Source organism: Centropristis striata, chromosome 19 (genome assembly GCF_030273125.1).
Source record: "Centropristis striata isolate RG_2023a ecotype Rhode Island chromosome 19, C.striata_1.0, whole genome shotgun sequence".
Lineage (NCBI taxonomy): Eukaryota > Metazoa > Chordata > Actinopteri > Perciformes > Serranidae > Centropristis > Centropristis striata.
Window position 1 is genome coordinate 30,538,892 of NC_081535.1, and position 22,457 is coordinate 30,561,348.

The following is a 22,457-nucleotide window of genomic DNA, read 5'->3' on the forward strand; positions in this document are numbered from 1 at the left end:
GCAAACATGACAATACTTCAATATGAACAATATGTGGAGAAAACTGATTTGCTCATTTTATGTTGTTATTTGATAATTGTGTGTTTTTATTGTCATTTTATGTATTTTTTTGGAAATTTTGTTTTCTTTTTTGGTAACTTTATCTTTTTATATTCTATGCATTTTACATATTTTTTTGGTGATGTTACGTCTTTATTTTTATTTTATTTTTATTTTCACAACATTCGTGACACTTGTGGGCAAGTGGAAAAAATTGTTTATCTATAAATTCAGTTTTATTCCAATTGTAATTCAATCTGTTATTCTTCACAAAGACATGTTTGAGTTGTTCCCACTTCTAGCCATGCTGATTCCATAGAGCTGCAGGTCTTATAGATTTATAGAGATTTTATATATATCTTGCAGTGAAAAACAAGGACACAGAGAGGAGAATGTGACAGAAGCAAAATAAGACAAATAACAGCCTGAAACTGCCTGTGGTTCAGAGGTTTAACGCACCATCCTCCGGCTCTTGTGTATGAGTTTTAAAAGCATTTGTTGGGCTCGTGTGTGCAGATTCTCACCATCATGGACTGCATGCATCCCACCAGTCTGACCAAAGGCTGCTGCGTCATCCAGGAAGGCGATGACGGCTCCACAGTCTACGTTATGGAGGGTAAGACTCGCTCTGCTCAGTCTCTCTGCACACTGCTGCTCCATCAAACTGTACACACTTCAGATGATATTGTAATGGATGTATTTATTACTGATAAATGTGCTAAATGTCCATCTATCTTTCCCAGAGCATAAAATGACGTCTTCAAATGTCTCGTTTGGTCTAAAACACAAATTTTACAAACATATAAAACAGAGGTAAGCTGCACAATTAGAAGTCTAAAACCTCAAACAGCTTCAATAAATACTTTTTATACATAGAATGATGCATGAAAAGAGTCTGTCATAATGATATATAACGACGGAGAATTATCACCTGAATCTGCAGCTTTACTTTGCAAATGACATTTTGTTTATCTCCTTCCTGTCCAGTGGAAACCACTTTTACTCTAAACCCTGGATGTGTTGAATGCTGAGTGTTTGTGATAAACTGAAGGATGCAGCGTTCCTTTATGTTCCTACTTCTTCAACTAAAACCCTTTAAAAATGCTCTTGGATCAGCTCAATCAAAGTCGTCGTCACAAAGCTGAAAACAGTTGTTGTTCTGACTTTTTTTTACAATGAGGGCAAGTTTAAAAATGCTCTTACTGCAATGAAGTGTAAAGTGGGCATGTCTGTAAAGAAGAAACTTGTGGTTATTAGTATAAAGTGGGCATGTCTGTACAGAGGAAACTTGTATGAAATGGGCTTAACTGTAAAGAGGAAACTTGTATAAAGTAGGCATGTCTGTGAAGAGGAGACTCATGGTTATTAGCATAAAGTGGGCATGTCTGTAAAGAGGAAACTTGTATGAAGTGGGCTTAATTGTAAAGAGGAAACTTGTATAAAGTGGGCATGTCTGTGAAGAGGAGACTCGTGGTTATTAGTATAAAGTGGGCATGTCTGTAAAGAGGAAACTTGTATGAAATGGGCTTAACTGTAAAGAGGAAACTTGTATAAAGTAGGCATGTCTGTGAAGAGGAGACTCATGGTTATTAGCATAAAGTGGGCATGTCTGTAAAGAGGAGATTTGTATAAAGTGGGCATGTCTGTAAAGAGGAGACTCGTGGTTATAAGTATAAAGTGGGCATGTCTGTAAAGTGGAAACTCATGGTTATAAGTATAAAGTGGACATGTCTGTAAAGTGGAAACTTGTATAAAGTGGGCATGTCTGTAAAGAGGAGACTCGTGGTTAATAGTATAAAGTGGGCATGTCTGTAAAGAGGAGACTGGTGGAAAATTAAATCCATAGATTCAGTATTTTTTGTGTTGAATAGACATAAAAACACTCCATGCTGCATCAAAAACTCTCCTCCTCCTCCTCTGCTCCAGCCTGCTCTGCTCATTGGCACAGAAGTAATGCGAGGTGAAACACTGAATTGGACTGATATGGACAGACAGCCCATTTGTCTGAGCGCGGACAACACAAGATTGCAAAATAGCCGGCACCAAGCCCGAGTAAACAGACAGAGCCTCCATCAGAGACATTAGGTGACACAAAGTAAAATGTGGAGAAAATAGCAGAAGGAGACACATAATGTGCCATTTAGTTGAGGTGATATCATGGTGAGGTCATCGTCTGGGAGGCGTTTTTGTGTGTATGGAGTAATAAAAGTTGCTGCTCACACACACACAGACTGCACAGATACATGCACAAAAACTCCAGTTCTGTCATATGTTCTTGACACGTTCACCCCTCTTTTGTTGGAATCGTCACTCTCAAGGACAGCGAGTGTTTCACGCGGCTGTGTTTGTGTCGTCTCCGTCAAAACGAAACACTCTGCTGAAGCCACTCTGTTCAGCTCAGGCTCCTTAAGCTCTCGACACGAGCTCAATCCTTTCTTTTCACTTCTCTCCTTCAGCGGTTTAGTGGGGATGGATTTGTTTACATGCTGATCTCTGCTCTCACTCTGTGGATACGTGTGTTTATTTGTTAATGTTGCAGCTGGTGAAGGTGCGTGGAGTCACTGAAGTGCCACAAGGGCAATATATCTGTAAAAGAAAAGGGAAAAAAAATTGCAACTATATAAAGGATTAATCTAAAGGGAAATAAATAAAGTAAATAAAAATGGTGGAGATACTAATAATGATAATAATAATAATAATAATAATAATAATAATAACAATTGATCGGTTAAAAATACTCAAAGTAGCTTTACAGAGAGGGCATGAAGATATAAACAGAAATAAACAAAATAACAAATAAGTAATTTTTTGAATTTTGTGGGGGAAATATAAAGAGACATAAATAAAATAAGAAATAAGAAAATGTTAAAATATAAGGAGAAATAAATAAAATAAGAAATAAGAAAATAAAATAAAAATAATAAGAAAATGGTAAAATATAAAGGGAAATAAGAGAATAAATAGATTTATTTATTTACTTTGAGTACCTTTTAAAAATCGCTATAAAAATCAAATTTTTTATTACTATTATGAAATTGTGGAAATATAAAGAGATCAATAAAAAAAGAAATCATTGAATATGAAAATGTTTAAATATAAAGAAAAATAAATAACAGAATAAATAATTGCATTTTGACCCAAGAATAAAGCAAATAAAATGATAATATCAGAGCTGAATATTTGGTGACTGTGGATGTAATTTGGGTGTTCACATATTAAACAGATTGTAAATCAGGTTAAACCCCCACTATCAGTGCAGCAGATTGTCAGTGTGTTTGTGTGTTTCAGAGGGATTGGTCGAGGTGAGTAAACAAGGGAAGAAAGTGTGCACCATCGGCCCGGGGAAAGTGTTCGGAGAGCTGGCCATCCTGTATAACTGCACCCGCACAGCCACTGTCACAGGTAAACACACACACACACACACATTTATTACATGACTGAACACCAGCTCTTCCCCGCATACAGAACATTATTTTTTTCAGCAATTTGAGGTTCAGAAATGGGGAAAATTGCTCCTGATTTTTGTCCAATCCGTGACCTCGCCAGCACCGGAGAAGGCCACTGCTGTGCTGCTGGAAGTGAAATAAATTCAGGCTGCGGGAACACTTTAATGGTGCAGTAACATTTATTCATCCAGCAACAAATGGAAAGTGAAGGTCGTCCATGAGCAGCCGCCCCTGCACACTAATTCTCTCTGCTCTCATTAATAAAGACCCATCTTTCTAAAAGTCGTCTTCCCTTTTAAAAGGCCGCTCCGGCCCAAAAACACTCCAAACACACCAAAAAAAACATATTTTTCCTCACTTTCCTCATGCTTTTAAAAATACATGTTGTCAAATGTGTTTTCACCTCAGAGACTGATATCTCAAAAGCTGAATGAATAAAACAGAAATGCTCAGAGTGGATCAGGTGAAGTTGACCTGCAAAGGCTCAGCTGTTACATGAATATCTTTCATCAATTTCAAAAGCATATGATCTCTGGTTGAAGATACATTCATTGAACCTTGGAGGATGCATGATATCTTATGAATTATGACTGTAACTTCTGGCTGAACCGAGAGTGGAAACTTCCACGGTAACATTAGCTACTTTATTGACTCCAATGCTACAGAACATTGTGTTGGCTTTCCTCAAAGCCAGCAAACTCCATTGACAAAAACAGTAGGCTAATTTTACCAAGCGGCAACCTGGGCAGTCTGAGCAGTGAGGTAAACAGGAAGTGCCTTCAGCTGCATTCTACCAAAAATTCCAACAGGGGGGCGTTGACGGTGGCTGCAGAAGCATTTAGCTCCATTCATAACTTTGACACTTTCACACTGAATATTCACTTAATGTTTATTTGAACGTTTTGTTAATTAAAAACGTCTTGTTCAGCGTTTGGTTGGACTAACAGGTTACTAACAAAGTAACATACATTTTGTTTTTGTTTTTTGCCCAAACTACCATCCCAGTTAATGGTCCAGTTGATGCTAACATGAGTCAGTCAGGTTGAGGTGTAGAGAGGCTGTAGTCAGTGATCAGATCCATCTCGCTCCTCCACAGTCCACATATGGTCTGCTGGAAACAAGATGGCGACACAAGATGGCGACGGTTGTAATGCTGAACTTGATGCGTCAAACAGGCCACAAACCAACGAGACGTCACGGTCACTACATCCATTATTTATATAGTTTATGTATTTTACCCAGCAGGATACGGGAGGTAAAGGTCTCCTGCCGTTAGTCTGTTAGTCAGTCCAAAGTCACACAATAAAACATATAAACTAATCGACTTGGGCAGCAGTGAACCAGAATCTCTCTTGTTCTGTGAGATAAAACTGCTGCTGCTGTTAAAGTGTTCTGGTGGCTTTAAATAGAGAATAGATGGATATAACGGCTTCCTGTCAGTAAGGGCTGTGTAACAGCAATCTGAAGCTGTGAAAATATTCTAAATATAGTGCACACCTACATTGATATTCAACACTAACTTGCTTACAGCTACTTCTGCCAACTCATGGTAAATTGCATCTCCAATCACTTCCATAGTAGAGACCCGGGACAGGTGAAAGACTTTGGATTGGGTCTGCAATGCTGTTTTTTCTGTAAATGTTTCTACCCAAATGTCTTTTTTGGTCTTTTTGTCATTTTGAAACGAACAACCCATAATGACCCATATGTGCCTTTGGTCAAAACGACACAATTTTGTATCTTTTTTTGGTGATTTTGTGACATGTTTGGTAATTGTGTGTCTTTTTTGTGTCATTTTGTCATTTTACATCTTTTTTTGATAATTTTGTGTCTATTTTTGGTCTTTTGTCTGTCTCGTGCAGGTTTGTCTTCAGTCTCTATGAGCTAAATGCTTAGAGGCTGAGCCATGAGTATAAGGGTTAGGCAACAGAACTACTTGTTAAAATATTGTCTTTAAAGTTAAATTCAAGGACATAACCACTGGATTACATAGGTGGTGTAGAGCACACGGATTAGGCAAATAATATTAAATAACAGACAAGACTGCTCTCCTGTGTCCTATCTGGCCGAAGTGGACTTTGTCGTTGTTGATAGCACTTCTTCGCTTCCCCCTTTGCTTTCACGTTACGCTACTTGCACGTTGTCCTACATAGTTACTATGGCCACTCGAAGGTGGCACTAACTAAAAATGTAATTATATAAGGCCATGCTCAGAATACAGATTTTCAAACCAGGTTCCATCATGCACACACCAGGAAAGTCTTTGCAGGTACAAACATGCACACACTATGAGATATTGTTAGGATTGTTGTGACAGGGAAAGCAACACACCACCTAACGTGATCTCATGGGAACACGGATGTAAACAAACAGAAACTGATGTAGTGCAACAACTTGCTGTACAGCGCGGAAAGAAAAAACTCTAAAAAGAAGCCCAGAATATTTATTGTTCCTCGTTTTCTGTTACAACCCAAGTTGGAGTCTAGGGATAAGGGGAAGTAACACAACGCTGGTGTACTCTGGCAAACAAAGACACTTATTAACAGCAAATTTCACAAGGAATAACAAAAAGTGAACCTTCTTCAGGCTGACAAATGAGGTGAGGCAGTAAACAATAGGCTGCGCCAACTCATTAAACCAACAAACCAAAACAGTCTTCCTACCTCCGTTTTCCCCCGCATCTTTCTAGTCAAAGCAAACACAATAAATGAAAATTACTACGCTCATTTAATCTACAACGCTCATTTAATATACACAAACAAAAATACATCAATGCAGCCACCCATAAACTAGTGTGACTAACAAATGGAATAATCTAAGTGTGGTGCGAAAATGTGTAAAAGAAAAACAACTAAACCTAATGCCTGGTCCTAACAACACTCACAACTCTAGTGCCTTGATTCTAGAAACTCTTTGTCTCTAAATTTAAAATATTCAGACCCCTCTAGAGACTCTTTTACAAAAAAAGGACAAGTGACAAATAGTGACTTTTTCTGGAGTTATTAGAGACTTTTGGAGACTCGTTCCTACTCTTCTTAACGAGTAGCAGGTAGCCGTCCCAAAGCACTCACAAGCGGCCCAGTCCTCCCGCAGCGGTCTCTCCCTGCTGCAGTCAGAGCAGGAGATGTTAACCCCTCAGTGTCCAGTCTGCAAATGAATCACAGGTGCGAAATTGCCGCTCAGTAGTATCTCAGAAAGTACGTACCCGAGGCAGGTACTTTCTGAGCCTCTAACTGGATCCTCTCTCCCAAGACACACCCATAACGGCTCACTAGAGGGAAAAGTACCTCATGGAAACATGACTATTAGCCGCTACAAAAGTAGCTGGATGGGAACAGAGGCCGGGGGGAACTAACTAGTGGGCGGAGCCGAAACACTCAGCCGCTTTCCAAAAACTACTCAGAAAGTACGTAGTGGAAACACGCCCAGTCAAGGTGGATGAGGGTGGGGGTGATGTGCTGTCAGGGCCTGGACTGGTGGCGGAGTTTTGGATCACTCAGACCACATCATACCAGATAACCTGGGCCAAACATCGGTACAGACCAGATTGTTCCAGCAATTGTCAGAGGGGTGAATCAGTGTTAGGGTTCAAGCTGCTGTTCCAACGACACATGGGCTCGTTTTTAGGGGACGGATAGTGGACCCAGGTTTCAACACTTACTAAACTTTTTATTTCACTGCATCTTAAAGTGGAAAACTTTGTGGATAAACCTTAAACTTTTCACCTCTGCGTTGGCGTTGCAACAGTCTGCTTGTTTACACTTTGCATTTTAAATCCCTTTATTTCCCTGCTGACAGTCATGCTTCAGGTGATGGATTGGCTTTAAATGCCGTGTCAAACCCATTTCTGTGTGTGAGTGTGTGTGTGTGTGTGTCACTTTGATGTTCTGGAGGGATGCCTAACCCGACTGATAAAACTGCGTGTTTTCCTGGCATCTCTGACAAGAATTTGTTTACATCTCTTCTCTCTCTTGGCTGTGTGAGGTATAAAGAAAGGATCTCTTTACAATCCATTTATCTCTAAATGAGGTTCTGAACTCACCTTTTCTCTCCCCTGTCTGCCTCTCAGCGAGTGTCCTTGTGTCGCTTCAATGTCGTCAGAGTGAGTGAAAGAAAGAGAGAGAGCACTTTTAAAGGCACGAAAAGAAATGAGACAGTCACTCGGAACAATAAGAAAGTCCTCTTCTAGTTCACTTTAATCTTTTCCAGAGTTTGTCTTTGTTAAACTCTTGTTTCTAAGCATTTACCCTCTGCTGCATTTTACATATTGTCATGCTTCCAGCCTCTCCTGTCCTCTCCTCTCTGCTCTGTGTAAACAGCCTCTCCTGTCCTGGCCTCTCCTCTCTGCTCTGTGCAAACAGCCTCTCCTGTCCTGTCCTCTCCTCTCTGCTCTGTGTTAACAGCCTCTCCTGTCCTGTCCTCTCCTCTCTGCTCTGTGTAAACAGCCTCTCCTGTCCTCTCCTCTCTGCTCTGTGTAAACAGCCTCTCCTGTCCTCTCCTCTCTGCTCTGTGTAAACAGTCTCTCCTGTCCTCTCCTCTCTGCTCTGTGTAAACAGCCTCTCCTGTCCTGTCCTCTCCTCTCTGCTCTGTGTAAACAGCCTCTCCTGTCCTGGCCTCTCCTCTCTGCTCTGTGCAAACAGCCTCTCCTGTCCTGTCCTCTCCTCTCTGCTCTGTGTTAACAGCCTCTCCTGTCCTGTCCTCTCCTCTCTGCTCTGTGTAAACAGCCTCTCCTGTCCTCTCCTCTCTGCTCTGTGTAAACAGCCTCTCCTGTCCTCTCCTCTCTGCTCTGTGTAAACAGTCTCTCCTGTCCTCTCCTCTCTGCTCTGTGTAAACAGCCTCTCCTGTCCTGTCCTCTCCTCTCTGCTCTGTGTAAACAGCCTCTCCTGTCCTCTCCTTTCTGCTCTGTGTAAACAGCCTCTCCTGTCCTCTCCTCTCTGCTCTGTGTAAACAGATTTTCAGTGAATATTTGTCACGTGACTGTTGGTCTCAGCAGAATCAATCATGTCTTCACAGTGTCTCTGAGGAGCAGAATTTAATGTTTTTAACAGGATCTGGTTAGTGCAAACACTTTATTTTAAATGACACATGTAGAATGAAGAGATTCTGACATTAAACCACTTTATGTCACTTTATTTAGCTGTACCAGCTGTCATCCACAGTTATTATATCATTAATCCATGAATCACGGTAATGGTGCATTTTGTCTGTGGCGTCATAAATTTACTTTTTATCCAGTTTTAAGCCACACAATCTTACACAATCTTGGTGGTTTTTGACTCGGATATTCTAACCAGATGCAGGATTTCAGTCATCAGACGTCTGGATCTGCAGTTATTAGAAGAACAAGCTAAGCAAACAATCTCGGCTCGCAGCCCCTCCAGGATTTCCTGTGGAAACACTGATTTTTAACACGGAACTGCTTTATTCAGTGTTAATACTGGTTTTAATCAGCAGCTTTGTTTGTTCTGGAGAGGAGTAGACCTCTGGGGAGGATTCAGCTCCTGAACTATGAACACTGATGGAGAAACTGACCGTGATCGCAAACTACTAGAGGTGTGAATCAGCGCCTCGGCCCCATGATACGATTTTATCGCAACACTTGAGTCCAATATGATTTTATCCTGATACTTGAGTCACGATAAGATATTATTGTGATTTTAAGCATTGTGCGATATGGTGAGAATTTTGATACAGTATATTGAGATTCAACTGTTTATTTAACTGCATTTTGTGTCCACAAAATTATATTCAATCAAGAATTGTTTTGTCCAATAAGAGAAAATTCTCAGTGCATTCATCTCACTTCAGTCTTTTTATTTCTCCACAATGAGAGTCAAACCCACAGACTGACCAACAAAGTATTCAGTCAAACTGAACTGAACTGATATCAAACATGTATGGACGACAACAACTGCAGCATTTTATCAAACTTTCACAAACAACAAGCTTCACTGCTCTCAATGTTTCATGAGAGCAGTGAGAATGAGAATGAAACAGAAAAAAAAGCCAAACTTTGCAGCATTATTTCCACAACTCCCCAACACGATATCCTGACACACAATTTTTACTTTTTTTCTGTTAAATTTTACTTTTTTTTTGTAATTTCTACTTTTTTTCTGGTTAATTTTGACTTATTCTCTGGTAATTTTACTCTATTCTAGTCATTTCTACATTTTTCTGGTAATTTCTACTTTTTTCTCATAATTTCTACTGTTTTCTGGTAAATTTGATTTTTAAAAGCCTCCTTCAAATGATAGCCTGCCCCTATTATTAGCCGGGTCCCAAGCTGATTTTTTATTAATAGAAGCCCCGGCTACTATTCGAGGAAATACAGTAATATTGCCATGCAAAATATCTTGGTACTATGCTGTATCGATTTTTTCCCCACCTCTGTATGCTACGTCACCAAACTGTCTTTAAATATTATTGTGATTGAGAGACGCCTGTTGGCAGAAACTGACATATTCAGAGGTTTAATGCTGACGATATAAAGTGTCCCTTGTGTCCCTTGTCTGCAGCTCTGACCGACATCAAGCTCTGGGCGATTGACCGTCAGGGCTTCCAGACCATCATGATGAGGACGGGCCTCATCAAACACTCCCAGTACACAGACTTCCTCCGCAGGTACAGCTCACACATATGCTCACCACTTCACTGTTTGAAGTGCTCTCCACATGAGAATGACTCACATCTCTCGCTCTAAACTCTCCTCCCAGCGTTCCCTCCTTTCAGTCTCTACCTGAGGACATTCTCAGCAAACTGGCTGATGTTTTGGAGGAGGTGACGATTTTTCAAAAACACTTCTTCTATAATAAGCCCACAGAGACACAGTACAGTATCTGTTTCTGCCATCTGTTATAAACTGGGTGATGTGAGGCGTACACATGATTCACATCTTCCCTCTGCCCTCTCTCAGACTCATTACAGCGACTGTGATTACATTATCCGTCAGGGAGCCACCGGAGACACATTCTTCATCATCAGCGAAGGACAGGTGAGGAAGGAGCATGACGAGTGAATGAAGGGCTCGTTAGGAGGTGAAAGGAGTGCAATTAACAGAGGGGGAGAAGGAAATCAGCTGGTTTTTAGGACTGAGTCTAGTCTCCCAGGGTCCAACAATCAGGATCACCTGATGAACCGCGGCCAGTAAATACAACCAGCAGGGCTCGACTTAAAAACTAGAAAAGGTCACTCAGTAGAGTAAAAATCTCCTGCAGAGCTCTGATCGTGCAGAACTCAATTCAGAAAACAATCATCCTAACAGCAGTGTTCTTGTGTTCTTGCAGACAGACCTGACAAAGTATCAATTCAGACTTTTTGTTGGAGTTATTTCTGCATCTTTATGATCCACTTTTCGACATAAAATCACAACTAAATCACTTTATTTTGCCTTCATACAGCCCATTTTTCCTTGTTGAGCTCCTGATTCTGTCTGAATTATGGACCTGAAATACTCCAAGACAAGAGTAAATAATCTATAATGAAAAAACTGCATCTCTGAGGCTCATTATGTCACTAATAAAACATGTGGCAGGCAGCCTAGCTATGCTTCACCAGACTTCATTCAGAAATTGACAGACCTGACAAAGCATCTACCCAGACTTTTTACACATCAGTAGTTATTTCAGCATCATTTGATTCACTTTTTGACATAATATCACAACTAAATCGCTTTATTTTGGCTTCATATGGCACGTTTTTTCTTATTGACCTACTTTTTAGCTGGGAGAAGAAATTTCAGTCTACGACACAAATCGACTTGCAGGGTCTTAAATCACACATTAGGCCTATATTATAAGATAAATCCTTCAGGGAGCAGTTGTAACTTATGAAGGTGCATGTAAGGACGCCAACCAGCTTCTGAGACATCACATGCAGCTGCAAAATCAAATCCAGAAGACAGATGCACTTTGTGTAAAAAGGATAATGTGATAGTGGTCGTGTCTGTGCAGCAGCTGACTCCAATGTCAGAGAGAGCACTCAGAGTTGCCTCACTGCTGCATCACTGCGCAGGGACAGAAAAAAAAAAGAATGAAAGTGTCAGCCTGGAAGATTAAAATAAAACCTGCTGTGATGACGACAGGTGAAAGATGGGACAGTTAATTAGTAGTGTAATAAAATAACTTTAGTAAGAGTAATTCACTAACCCAAAAAAAATCTATTCTCTGTATAATCTCTGTCACTCCATGTTGTAATCTAAATTTTTACACAGATGATACCATTTTCTTCATCATCAAATCTTCTCTTTAAGTGACTATTAGAAGTCTACAGTCTGCTTTTGATTCATTTCAGATCCAAAATACACTTTTACAAATTCTTTTTGGGGTCTTTTTTAGAAAGATTTTGACTACCTGAGTTAAATAAAATCAGAGTAATCCAAGGAGTCAACCTTTGAAACGTTTCAGTTTTGAGGCTGCAGGGGCGTTCTTAGTTGGGAGTACAAATTATTACAAAATATTGTAAAATATTATTAAAATATTATATTTATATATTATGTAAATTAATTTGCCGTTCTGTGAAAAAACACGTTTATCCAAAAAGTCATAAAAAACAACTATTTTCAGCTTTGAGGTGATTTTTTGTATTTATTGTCCTAAAAATATTACTAAAAATATAAAACACCCACACAAACACATTGTAATTTAAACTTTTACGCAGATGACACTAGTTTCTTTATCACCAAATTTTCTCTTAATCTGGCAATTGGATGTTTACAGTTTTTTCATGCATTTCAGAGTTGTGTATTAACATAATCATAATAAAGTTTAAACCTCAAAAATCTGTCATTTTATTCACAGTAATGGTGCATTTTGTCTGTGGCGTCATAAATTGACTTTTTATGCCACATCTTTTTTATGATCTTGGTGGTTTTTGACTCAGATATTTGAATTGGATGTCAGCTCGGCTCGCTGCCCCTCCAGGATTTCCTGTAGAAACACTGATTTTTAACGTGAAACTGCTCTATTCAGTGTTTTTACTGGTTTTAATCAGCAGCTCTGTTTGTTCTGGAGAGGAGGAAACCTCTGAGGAGGATTCAGCTCAGGGACAGAAAAAGAAAGAAAGAAAGTGTCGGCCTGGAAGACTAAAACAAAATGTGCTGTGGTGTCGACAGGTAAAAGTCTCTCAGCAGAACTCACCGAGTGACGAGCAGGTGACGGTGAAGACGCTGGCCAAAGGAGACTGGTTCGGAGAGCAGGCCTTGAAAGGGTGAAACACACACACAATCATCCTTCAACATGTTTCTACATTTTTTTACCTCCACAGTGTTTGTTCAAACGACTCTAGTATCTCTATGAATTATGTTGGTTATATCACGTTAAAATCCTTCATAAAATACTGCAGCTATTTTAATTTAGCATCAGAAAAAATATAAAAAACCTTTACTGAAGTTAATGCAGTGATACAAATGTATGTGTAGGTGTGTGTGTGTGTGTGTGTGAGAGAGAGAGAGAGAGAGAGAGAGTGTGTGTGGAGGTGTGTGTGTGTGGTGTGAGGTGTGTGTGTGTGTGTGTGTGTATGTGTATGCGTATGTGTAGGTGTGTATGTAGGTGTGTAGGTGTGTGTGTGTGTGTGTGTGTGTGTGAGAGAGAGAGTATGTGTGGAGGTGTGTGTGTGTGGTGTGTGTGTGTGTGTATGTGTATGTGTAGGTGTGTATGTAGGTGTGTGTGTAGGTGTGTGTGTGTGTGTGTGAGAGAGAGAGAGAGAGAGAGTGTGTGTGGAGGTGTGTGTGTGTAGGTGTGTGTGTGTGTGTGTGTGTGTAGGTGTGTGTTGGTGTGAAATCCAAGTGTTTTTACATGCTCATACTTTATCTTCAGCAGGACTTTGAATGCAGCACTTTAACAGAGTAACAGAGTTTATTTCTCCTCTTCGTTGAGTAATCAACTTGATCTCTAACGTCTCTCTGCAGCGAGGACGTCCGGACGGCCAGCGTCACCGCCGTGGGAGACGTCACATGTCTGGTCATCGACAGAGAGTGAGTCAGGCTCTTTGTTACCGTGAACATCAGTTTCTAACGGCGGTGGAGTCTGCAGCTTGCTCTAAAAGACGTCTTTGTGTCCTTCAGGTCCTTCAAGCAGCTGATCGGAGGACTGGATGATGTCAACAACAAGCAGTACGACAGCGACGAGGTCAAGGCCAAGTGAGTTCACCAGGATTACTGAGTGTCTGTTATTATGTGAGAAGAGGTTTTATATAACAGCTGCTGCACAAGGTCACCAACACCATGAGCAAGAAGAAAACACTGCAGCTATTCTAATTTAGCATCAGACTAAATATAAAAAACCTTTACTGAAGTTAATGTAGTGATACACTGAAACTCCTCCACTACTATCTGGTGTTTCATTTTAACTCCTTAATAACCCGTTGGGTAGTTTAATCTGCATCTTCTTTAAGATCATCGTGTGTTTTTTAGCATGGCTGTCCTGTGAGAACCACGGATCTCTAAAAAGTCAGAAAAAAACGTTGTTTTCAGCTCATAAGGGGTTTTTAAAAAAATTATGTTCTTAAAATCTTACAAAAAATATTAAATATGGATTAAAGGCAAAACATTTAATAATAAATAAAATCAAAAAGGTCTAAAAAAAACCCTTAAAAATAAATGTAAAAATAAAAACATAATGACCTAGAAGTGTACACACACACACACACACACACACACACACGCACGTATACTGTATATATATACATTTTTTTAAATATTTAATACGTCATTATGGTTTTTTTTTCAAAGGTTTTTAGACCTGTATTGTTTTCATTTATTAAGGTTTTTAACCTTTAATTTATATAACTTTTTTTTTGGGTCATTACATTTTTTTTGTTTCGATTTACTTTTTAAGGGCTTTCATTCATTCATTTCTATACTTCACATAAGATGTTTAGGTCGTTTATATATATATATATATATATATATATATATGTATATATATATGTCATCTTGCATATCTTGTGTATATATGTCAGGAGGTCTTTGGAGGAAACTGACAGCTTTTCCATCCATGTGATTTTATGCACATTATCAATTTGTGCATTAAAAACTAGGAAACAGCAAAAATTCCTCCCTGAAAAAGTTAAAATAACTCACTCAACTGTTTCTATTCGACAGAACAAAATGCTTTGTTCTGCAGTAGTTTGATGCCTCCTTAAATTTAGTTTTTGGTCGATATGCACATTTTCTCTTGCTCAATCTCTGAAATTTGTCAAATTTTGATCTCCATGTGGGTCTTAACATGACTGGTGTAGGTCCTGAACTAACTGGACCCCTTCTGGCAGCAGAGGACAGTTCTCAGTGGTTTCTTTATGTAACGTGTCCTCCTGTGTTCTCTGCAGACTGCAGGCGGAGGCAGACTTCTTCTCCAGTGTGTCACTGAGTGATCTGAACATTATCTGCACTCTGGGGATGGGAGGCTTCAGTCGAGTGGAGCTGGTGAGTATGTATCTGTATATGTGCTACAGCAGTTGATATAGATGTGTAAACACCTGCTGTTCTCGTTCTGCGCTCAGGTGCAGCTAAAGAACGATCCCAACCGATCGTTTGCCCTCAAAGTGTTGAAGAAGCGCCACATCATGGACACCAGCCAGCAGGGCCACATCCTGTCGGAGCGCCGCATCATGATGGAGGCTCACAGCCCCTTCATCATCAGGTTACTCTGACGTTTCATTCAAATTCAAAATTACTTTATTTATGCCCGAGAGGAAATTCAGTGAGTCTGTTATCTCTGTTAGAATGAGACAGCCTGATGGCTGTAGGAGAGAAGGATCTTTTGTATCTCTCTGTCCTGCAACTACGTTCGAAGCCTCGTGAGCCGGCTGTACCGTGCTTATTGCCGCCTGATTCAATATATAAGGGCCAACGAAAAGCGGACTTGATACATTACTGCACATTTATTTGCGGAAGCAACTGTGGAAGTCCAGAAATACCTTGGCGAACTAAATCTTTGAAGATTAGAGAGAACCCCCTGGAGTATTTGGAAAGGCAGAAAAGTGTTTGTCTAAATCTCTACAAACTTGCTGTTATATTCCTCTGTACCCCAGGTGCATCTGTGCCCTGTGAAAGGGTATTTTCAAAAGCAGGCGAAATTATCTCCAAGTAAAGAAACTGCCTGAAACCCAGCACGGTGGAAAAGTTGTTGTTGCAGGAGAACACAGAGGAAAATGACAAGTGTTCAGGAAAAGGAGACACATGACTTGTGTCACTTCAAATAAATGGAGCTATAGTAGCACTAAGGGTTGATACAGGTGCATAGGCGAACCTGATCAGCATGACAGAAATCAATGCTATTAAAGAAAAGCCCAAAATATTCAAGAAAAGAGTGCCACTGAAGGACTACAATGGAAAAGACATTGAAGCACATCCAAATCACAACCCACCCCCCAATTTGTTTCAACTTTCCCTCCTGTCCCTGCCATGATTCAATCAGAAAAACAGACACTATATTAATACGTGTATTTGTTTATTGGCATTCATTTCATTTCATCATTTAAGCACAATTAATTTCAAAGCTTCACACACCAAAGCCATGTTGTTATTCACTCATGGATCGAAGCTTCATCAGGATTAATTTGCGCCATTGTCCACTTGATGGCGCAGTAGAGCAAATGAGGCACCATGAAGCTTCGGTCCATGATTAAACTCAAACTCTACACCCCTGCCCTTCCTCTCCGCTCTGCATCAGCCAAACAGCTGGCGACTCCCACCCTGTGTGGGTCAACTCGCCTCAAAACCACTTCCAGACTTTTCTCTGTCTTGGCTCCCAAATGGTGGAACGAGCTCCCCACCGACATCAGGACCTCAGACAGCCTGGACATCTTCCGCCGCAGGCTGAAGACCTATCTCTTCCAACAATATCTCGGTTAAGTCATGGTCATCTAACAGATATATATAAAAAAAATAAAAAATAAAAATAAAAAAAAACTCTTATTCTTTTCTCTTCTTTTCTTCTTTAACATATAGCACTCCTTAGCAATGACAGTTGGCTCTTAAAGTTATGTACTTACTCGATTCCTATGGTCTATGTCTAGTACCATCAGGTTGAATGCACTTATTGTAAGTCGCTTTGGACAAAAGCGTCTGCTAAATTACATGTAATGTAATGTAATGTAATGTAAACCAATTGGAGGGATAGCTTCAATGCTTCATGAGGCTTCATCTCGCCATCACTACTGTAAATAGTCCACAACAGAGCCAGCCAAAACAGTCCAACTCTCCATCAGAAACCTCCGAGGAGGGAATCCAAGAAAGCAGGACACAGACAAGGGGCGAGCAGGCAGAGGAGTCAGGGACAGAAAGTTGATCTGGTTACCTGGTCAGGGACGACGAGGAAGGGTCAGGGACAGGCAGGGTCGAAACCTGGAAGCAATCCAAAGGTAAATGTGCAAGAGATAAGCAGAGACTGAGTAGAAAGTGTGGGTTTAAATCAGGTGAGGGTGGTTGCACTGTAGCAGAGTTGGCAGTAGGAAGGAAGGCCAGGAGGGGATCATGACACATTTATTTTAAATCTACACAGTCCATGCACCATCACTGCTGGGCATTTTAATTTGCACAAACCCAAAAGTGGTTGCATTTTATATTTTTGAAACCATATTCCACACATGTAATAAGTCCTTTAAGAGATGAAGTATGCACAGTACACCTGAAGTATCTAAAGAGCAGCACTTCTACTCCCCTGTATATATACAGTAGGTGAGGCTGTGCTGCACAATATTATGCCAACATATTTTAAGTGGTGTATATTGGCTGAATAAAAATGATTTTAAAAACTGACAAAATAAAACAAAGCTACAAAGTTTCAAGATTTTTCAGCTAAGTGCAACTTTCCATGTGACAAAGTATAAATGTTGCTTTTGCACAGTTTCTTTTTGTCTTATTTGTGCAGGTTTTGTGGCTGCAAAGGCCACGCAATCTGTCCGTGAACAGTGTTGGCGGCTTTATCGTTAGATTTTGTGACTGTAAAAAGTAACTTGCGGACAATTCTGCGACTTGTTCAGATCATCAGACCATCAGGAAAAAGGCGAAAAATATATTATATGTTACATAATTCCCATGCATGCTGCTCATAGAAAACAAATGATGCACTATGACGTCACCGATATGCCAATGAACGCAGAATATAATTTGGCGAATATATTTGGCAACAATTTGTGAATTTGCCTGTCTGTCACGCCGTCTTCCTGCAGGTTGTACCGGACTTTCAGAGACTCCAAGTACCTCTACATGCTGCTGGAGGTTTGTCTCGGAGGAGAGCTGTGGACGCTGCTGCGAGACAGGTGTGGGATTCTCTCGTGTGTTGGTCTTTTCAAATCTGAAAGAGCATGGGACTCCTCAGTGTCAGCCTTTTGCTCTGTTGCAGGGGATCATTTGATGACGGCACCACTCGCTTCTACACCGGCTGCGTCATTGAGGCTCTGGCCTTCATTCACTCCAGAGGGATCATCTTCAGAGACCTCAAACCTGAGAACATCATCCTGGACCACCGAGGATACGCCAAGCTGGTGTGGAAACATGCTTACTGGAACTATGTGGGTCAGATATTTCCCCAAGTAAAATACTGATAAAGTTCCTTTTGCTCAGGTGGACTTCGGCTTTGCTAAGAAAGTGGGTCTGGGTAAGAAGACGTGGACTTTCTGTGGGACTCCTGAGTATGTGGCCCCTGAGATCATCCTCAACAAAGGACACGACAGCTCGGCCGACTGCTGGTCTCTGGGAATACTGGTCTTTGAGCTGCTCAGCGGCAGGTACACCAGCATGTTTCATGTTTAATTACTGTCAGCATGTTTCTGTGACGAGGACACGTTAAAATCTGACATTTCCAGGTTATCCTTAATGAAATCAAGTAGAGAAGATACAGATTCAGGATACAACCTGAGTATCTGCTCACTTTGAAAAACAAATTGAATTCTCGCAGGGAAAAGTAAAACTGTCTCTACTGCAGAACAACTGCACATTATGACTTAGCAATATATATATATATATATATATATATATATATATATACATAAACAGTACAGGCCAAAAGTTTGGACACACCTTCTCATTCAATGCGTTTCCTTTATTTTCATGACTATTGACATTGTAAATTCATCAAAACTATGAATGACCACATGTGGAATTATGTACTTAATAAAAAAGTGTGAAATAACTGAAAACATGTCTTATATTCTAGTAAGCAAAGGGTGGTTACTTTGAGGAATCTAAAATACAAGACATGTTTTCAGTTATTTCACAGTTTTTTTGTTAAGTACATAATTCCATATGTGTTCATTCATAGTTTTGATGCCTTCAGTGAGAATCTACAATGTAAATAGTCATTAAAATAAAGAAAAACGCATTGAATGAGAAGGTGTGTCCAAACTTTTGGCCTGTACTATATATATATATATATATATATATATATATATATATATATATATATATATATATATATATAAATTGCCCGTGGTGTGAATGAGAGTGTGATTGTCTGTCTATGGACAACACTCAATCGCTAGTAAAAAATCATCTTCAATTTGATGTTAATAGTGTAAATAATGGCCCCATTTAGAAGAAAATAGAAGATAAAGAATCATATGATTTGGGGCGTGGCTACCTTTGATTGACAGGTCACGAACAAGGGGAGTCGTCATCAGGAGAGAAAAAGAACAATGCATATCCACGACAACGTGTCAATTAGGTTATATACATTTTTTTTAAATGGACGTTACTGGTTTGGTCTCATAACTTTGACCCTTTCACCGTATTTTCACTTAGTGACAGTTTATTTAAACGTTTTGTTCATTAAAATGTCTGTTCAGTGTTTGGTTGGACTAACCTGTGTCTACTACCCACAATACAATGACACAAAGCCTTGAAAATCTGCAAATTTTCCCTCTAACAAGAATGGTTTCTGCCTTCCAGTCCTCCATTTTCAGGCTCAGACCCCATGAAGACTTACAACATCATCCTGAGAGGCATCGACATGATCGAGTTTCCCAAGAAGATCACGAAGAGTGCTGCTAACCTCATCAAACGGCTCTGCAGGTTGTCAACACAGCTTAACTTTTCCTATATTTTAGATGTCATATACCACTTATTCTGTACTGTGTATATCTCTGCATATATTTAAATATATTTATTCATTACTACTACATGCAACAACCTATTTAACCTATTTAACATGCTAAAATATATTTTCTCCAATGTGCAATATCTTTACAATGCAAATTACTCTCAGGAAAACCAACACAAAAAAAGATATATTAATAATAAATGCCAAAAAGCAGAAATGTATGTATAGAATGTATGTATATTTCTATTTTTTATATTCTTATTCTGTTTTCTATATCTACAGCCATGGAAAAAATTATTAGACCACTTTTTTTCTTCAATGACTTGGTACATTGTCCTGGTACATTTGTTTGGACAAATATAATGATAACAACAAAATAATCACATAAAAGTTTATCATCAGTTTTATCATTATATTTGTCCAAACAAATGTACCTTTAGTTGTACCAGGCATTAAATTTTTTTTCCATGACTGTAAATTAATAATAAATTACATTTACATTTAGTCATTTAGCAGAAGCTTTTATCCAAAGCGACTTACCGGGGCAAAAAAGGGGAACAATCAAGGTATAGTGCAATAAGATTCATTAGTGCAGCAAAACGTGCTAGTGAGGAGTAGAATTGTTGTGGTGCTAGGAGAGAAAATGCCAAATAGCAGAAATGTATGTATATAATGTGTATAGAAAGTATGTATATGTCTTATTTTTTATCTTCCTATTCTGTTTTCTATGTGTCTGTATCTTGAGCTGCTGTGATGACTAAACTTCCGCACTGCGGGATAAATAAAGTCTGATCTTATCTTATCTTAACTGAACAGATGAAGTAAAACAGAAGGCTGTTTTTTTTTTCCATGACGATGTGAGTGTTTGTGTTTCTCTCAGGGACAACCCTTCAGAGAGGCTTGGGAACCAGAAGAATGGAGTGAAGGACATCCAGAAACACAAGTGAGACAGTAAAGATGCTTAGCACTGTGAGTGCTTTCTGCAGGAGATAATTCTGTATTCATGACATCACGTCCTTGTCTTTCAGGTGGTTTGAAGGCTTCAACTGGGAAGGCCTCCGCCAGGGAACCATAGCTTCTCCGTTCACGCCCACGGTGGGTTTCCTCCAGTGTCTCTGTGAGGTAACAGGACACAGAGGAGAGCTTTAATGTCTGTCTCTTTTCAACCAGGTGGACGGACCGTTGGACAACAGCAACTTCGACTATTTCCCAGAAGACATAGAAGACCCTCCTCCTGATGAAGAGTCCGGTTGGGACCTTGAGTTTTAGCAAGAAACAGAGAGAGGAAGCGAAGCCATATCAGAAAGAGCTTTTTATTTCTATGAATTGTTGTATGGAAAAATCAAAGGGCAGCGCAAAGACACTGCAAGCCAGTGGAAAATTAAAAATATATTGTATAGGATTAAAGGTACTGTTGAGAAAGATTATGAGGGTTCAAGAATGAAACTAAAATATTTAAAGCAAGAAGTCATACATTAGAGTAAAAAGCTGTTATAATGTATGAGGAAAAAAATGTAATATGTTGGAAATATTCTTAATATATCAAGAATAAAGTCTAAGTCTTAAAATCTGTAATGCATTAAGAATAAAGTGGTACTATCTGAAGAAATAAATGTGAATATGTTGAGAATAGGGCTAGAGAAAAAGTTGAATAAAACATCAATAGAGTGGTATTTTTTTTTTTTAACCAAAAACATTAATAATTTGAAAATAAAGACATATTATTTTGAAAAGAAGCCATCGTAAATAAAGTCATACATTTCAAGAAAAAAGTAGCAATATCTCCAGCATAAAATTGTAGATTTTACAAAAAATAATTTGTTAAACTTTAAGAAAAATGACTGTACTGTGGAAAAAACCTTGTGATTTTATCCTCTCAAAACATTTTAAACATCTAAGAAGAACCTGTTTTCCCAGATGGATCATTATTCAGTTCCAGCGTCCATCGAATAAAAATTACTTCTTTTTTTAAAATCAGGATGCAACATCCTACGATTTGTAGATTCAGTTTTCGGTCCGTACTTCTTTAATTTAGTTTTCTTCTTTGCAAGTTTAAAACTTGTTCTGCAGTCCATGCTAGGTGCCTTAAAGAAATAGATGCTTGCTTTCATGTGGAGTGAGATGAGAACATCAACATCCATTCATACTGACAGAGAGTTGTGCTGCCTTCAGGTACTCATGCCTGCTGGGATATCAAAATGACATTTCGAGTCGATTTATTATGAGCAATAGAACCACAGGGGTAAATATGCCAGGGACAGATGGGCTCCTCTATAATCCCCAAGTTACCAACATCTGACATTTATGAGCAGAGGGAAGAAAAATCTGGTCAGCAACCGACAGCAAAAGTAAGTCCTACATTCTCCAATTATATTTTCAATTTAACGCTGTCACTCATGAAACCTTTTTCCTTTTGTCCCCAAAGAGAGTAACGTTTTCTCTGAACTTGTTTGTCTGTGCTGAACCCCGTCCCTGAGCTGCCACTGTCTAATCGGCCTTGTATTTCCTGTTGATACTCAGAAAGCATCAGGAGGATTGTGTCTTTCTTCAGGCTTCACAAAATACAATAAACTGTCTAAAAGAAGTTGTTGTGGCCACCATGGCGCCACCCATTCATTTGTAGCCTTAAGTTTGGAATTTTGCCTGTCGCCATTGGGCTTTTTTGGAGCCAGAAGTGACCATCACTTCTGGACAGTGGTGGAAGAAGTATTCATGTCCCTTACTTAAGTAAAAGTACTAATACCACACTGCAGAATTATTCCACTACAAGTAAAAGTCCTGCATTCAAAACTTACTGAAGTAAAAGTACAAAAGTATCAACATCAAAATGTACTTAAAGTATCAAAAGTAAAAGTACTCGTTATGCAGAATGGACCCACTCAGATTGTTAAATATATTCTAAATATAATATTAAAAATTTGAGTGTGCTTGC

The 22,457-nt window shown here is 39.3% G+C and overlaps 1 protein-coding gene across 2 annotated transcripts in view; it reads left to right on the forward strand.

The window, feature by feature from the left end:
* The window catches only part of LOC131992801 (cGMP-dependent protein kinase 1-like), a 27,620-nt gene extending 5,163 nt beyond the window's left edge, over positions 1-22,457 (forward strand). For both annotated transcript variants that reach the window (XM_059358492.1, XM_059358491.1), the window contains 17 exons: positions 556-655; positions 3,328-3,441; positions 10,004-10,109; positions 10,202-10,265; positions 10,402-10,479; positions 12,598-12,692; positions 13,393-13,458; positions 13,549-13,623; positions 14,811-14,907; positions 14,985-15,124; positions 17,658-17,747; positions 17,831-17,972; positions 18,052-18,215; positions 19,375-19,497; positions 20,406-20,468; positions 20,554-20,620; positions 20,696-22,457. In XM_059358492.1, coding sequence (XP_059214475.1) covers positions 556-655; positions 3,328-3,441; positions 10,004-10,109; positions 10,202-10,265; positions 10,402-10,479; positions 12,598-12,692; positions 13,393-13,458; positions 13,549-13,623; positions 14,811-14,907; positions 14,985-15,124; positions 17,658-17,747; positions 17,831-17,972; positions 18,052-18,215; positions 19,375-19,497; positions 20,406-20,468; positions 20,554-20,620; positions 20,696-20,794 — 1,683 coding nt within the window. In that variant the 3' untranslated portion in view covers positions 20,795-22,457. The remainder of the gene's footprint in view (positions 1-555; positions 656-3,327; positions 3,442-10,003; positions 10,110-10,201; positions 10,266-10,401; positions 10,480-12,597; positions 12,693-13,392; positions 13,459-13,548; positions 13,624-14,810; positions 14,908-14,984; positions 15,125-17,657; positions 17,748-17,830; positions 17,973-18,051; positions 18,216-19,374; positions 19,498-20,405; positions 20,469-20,553; positions 20,621-20,695) is intronic.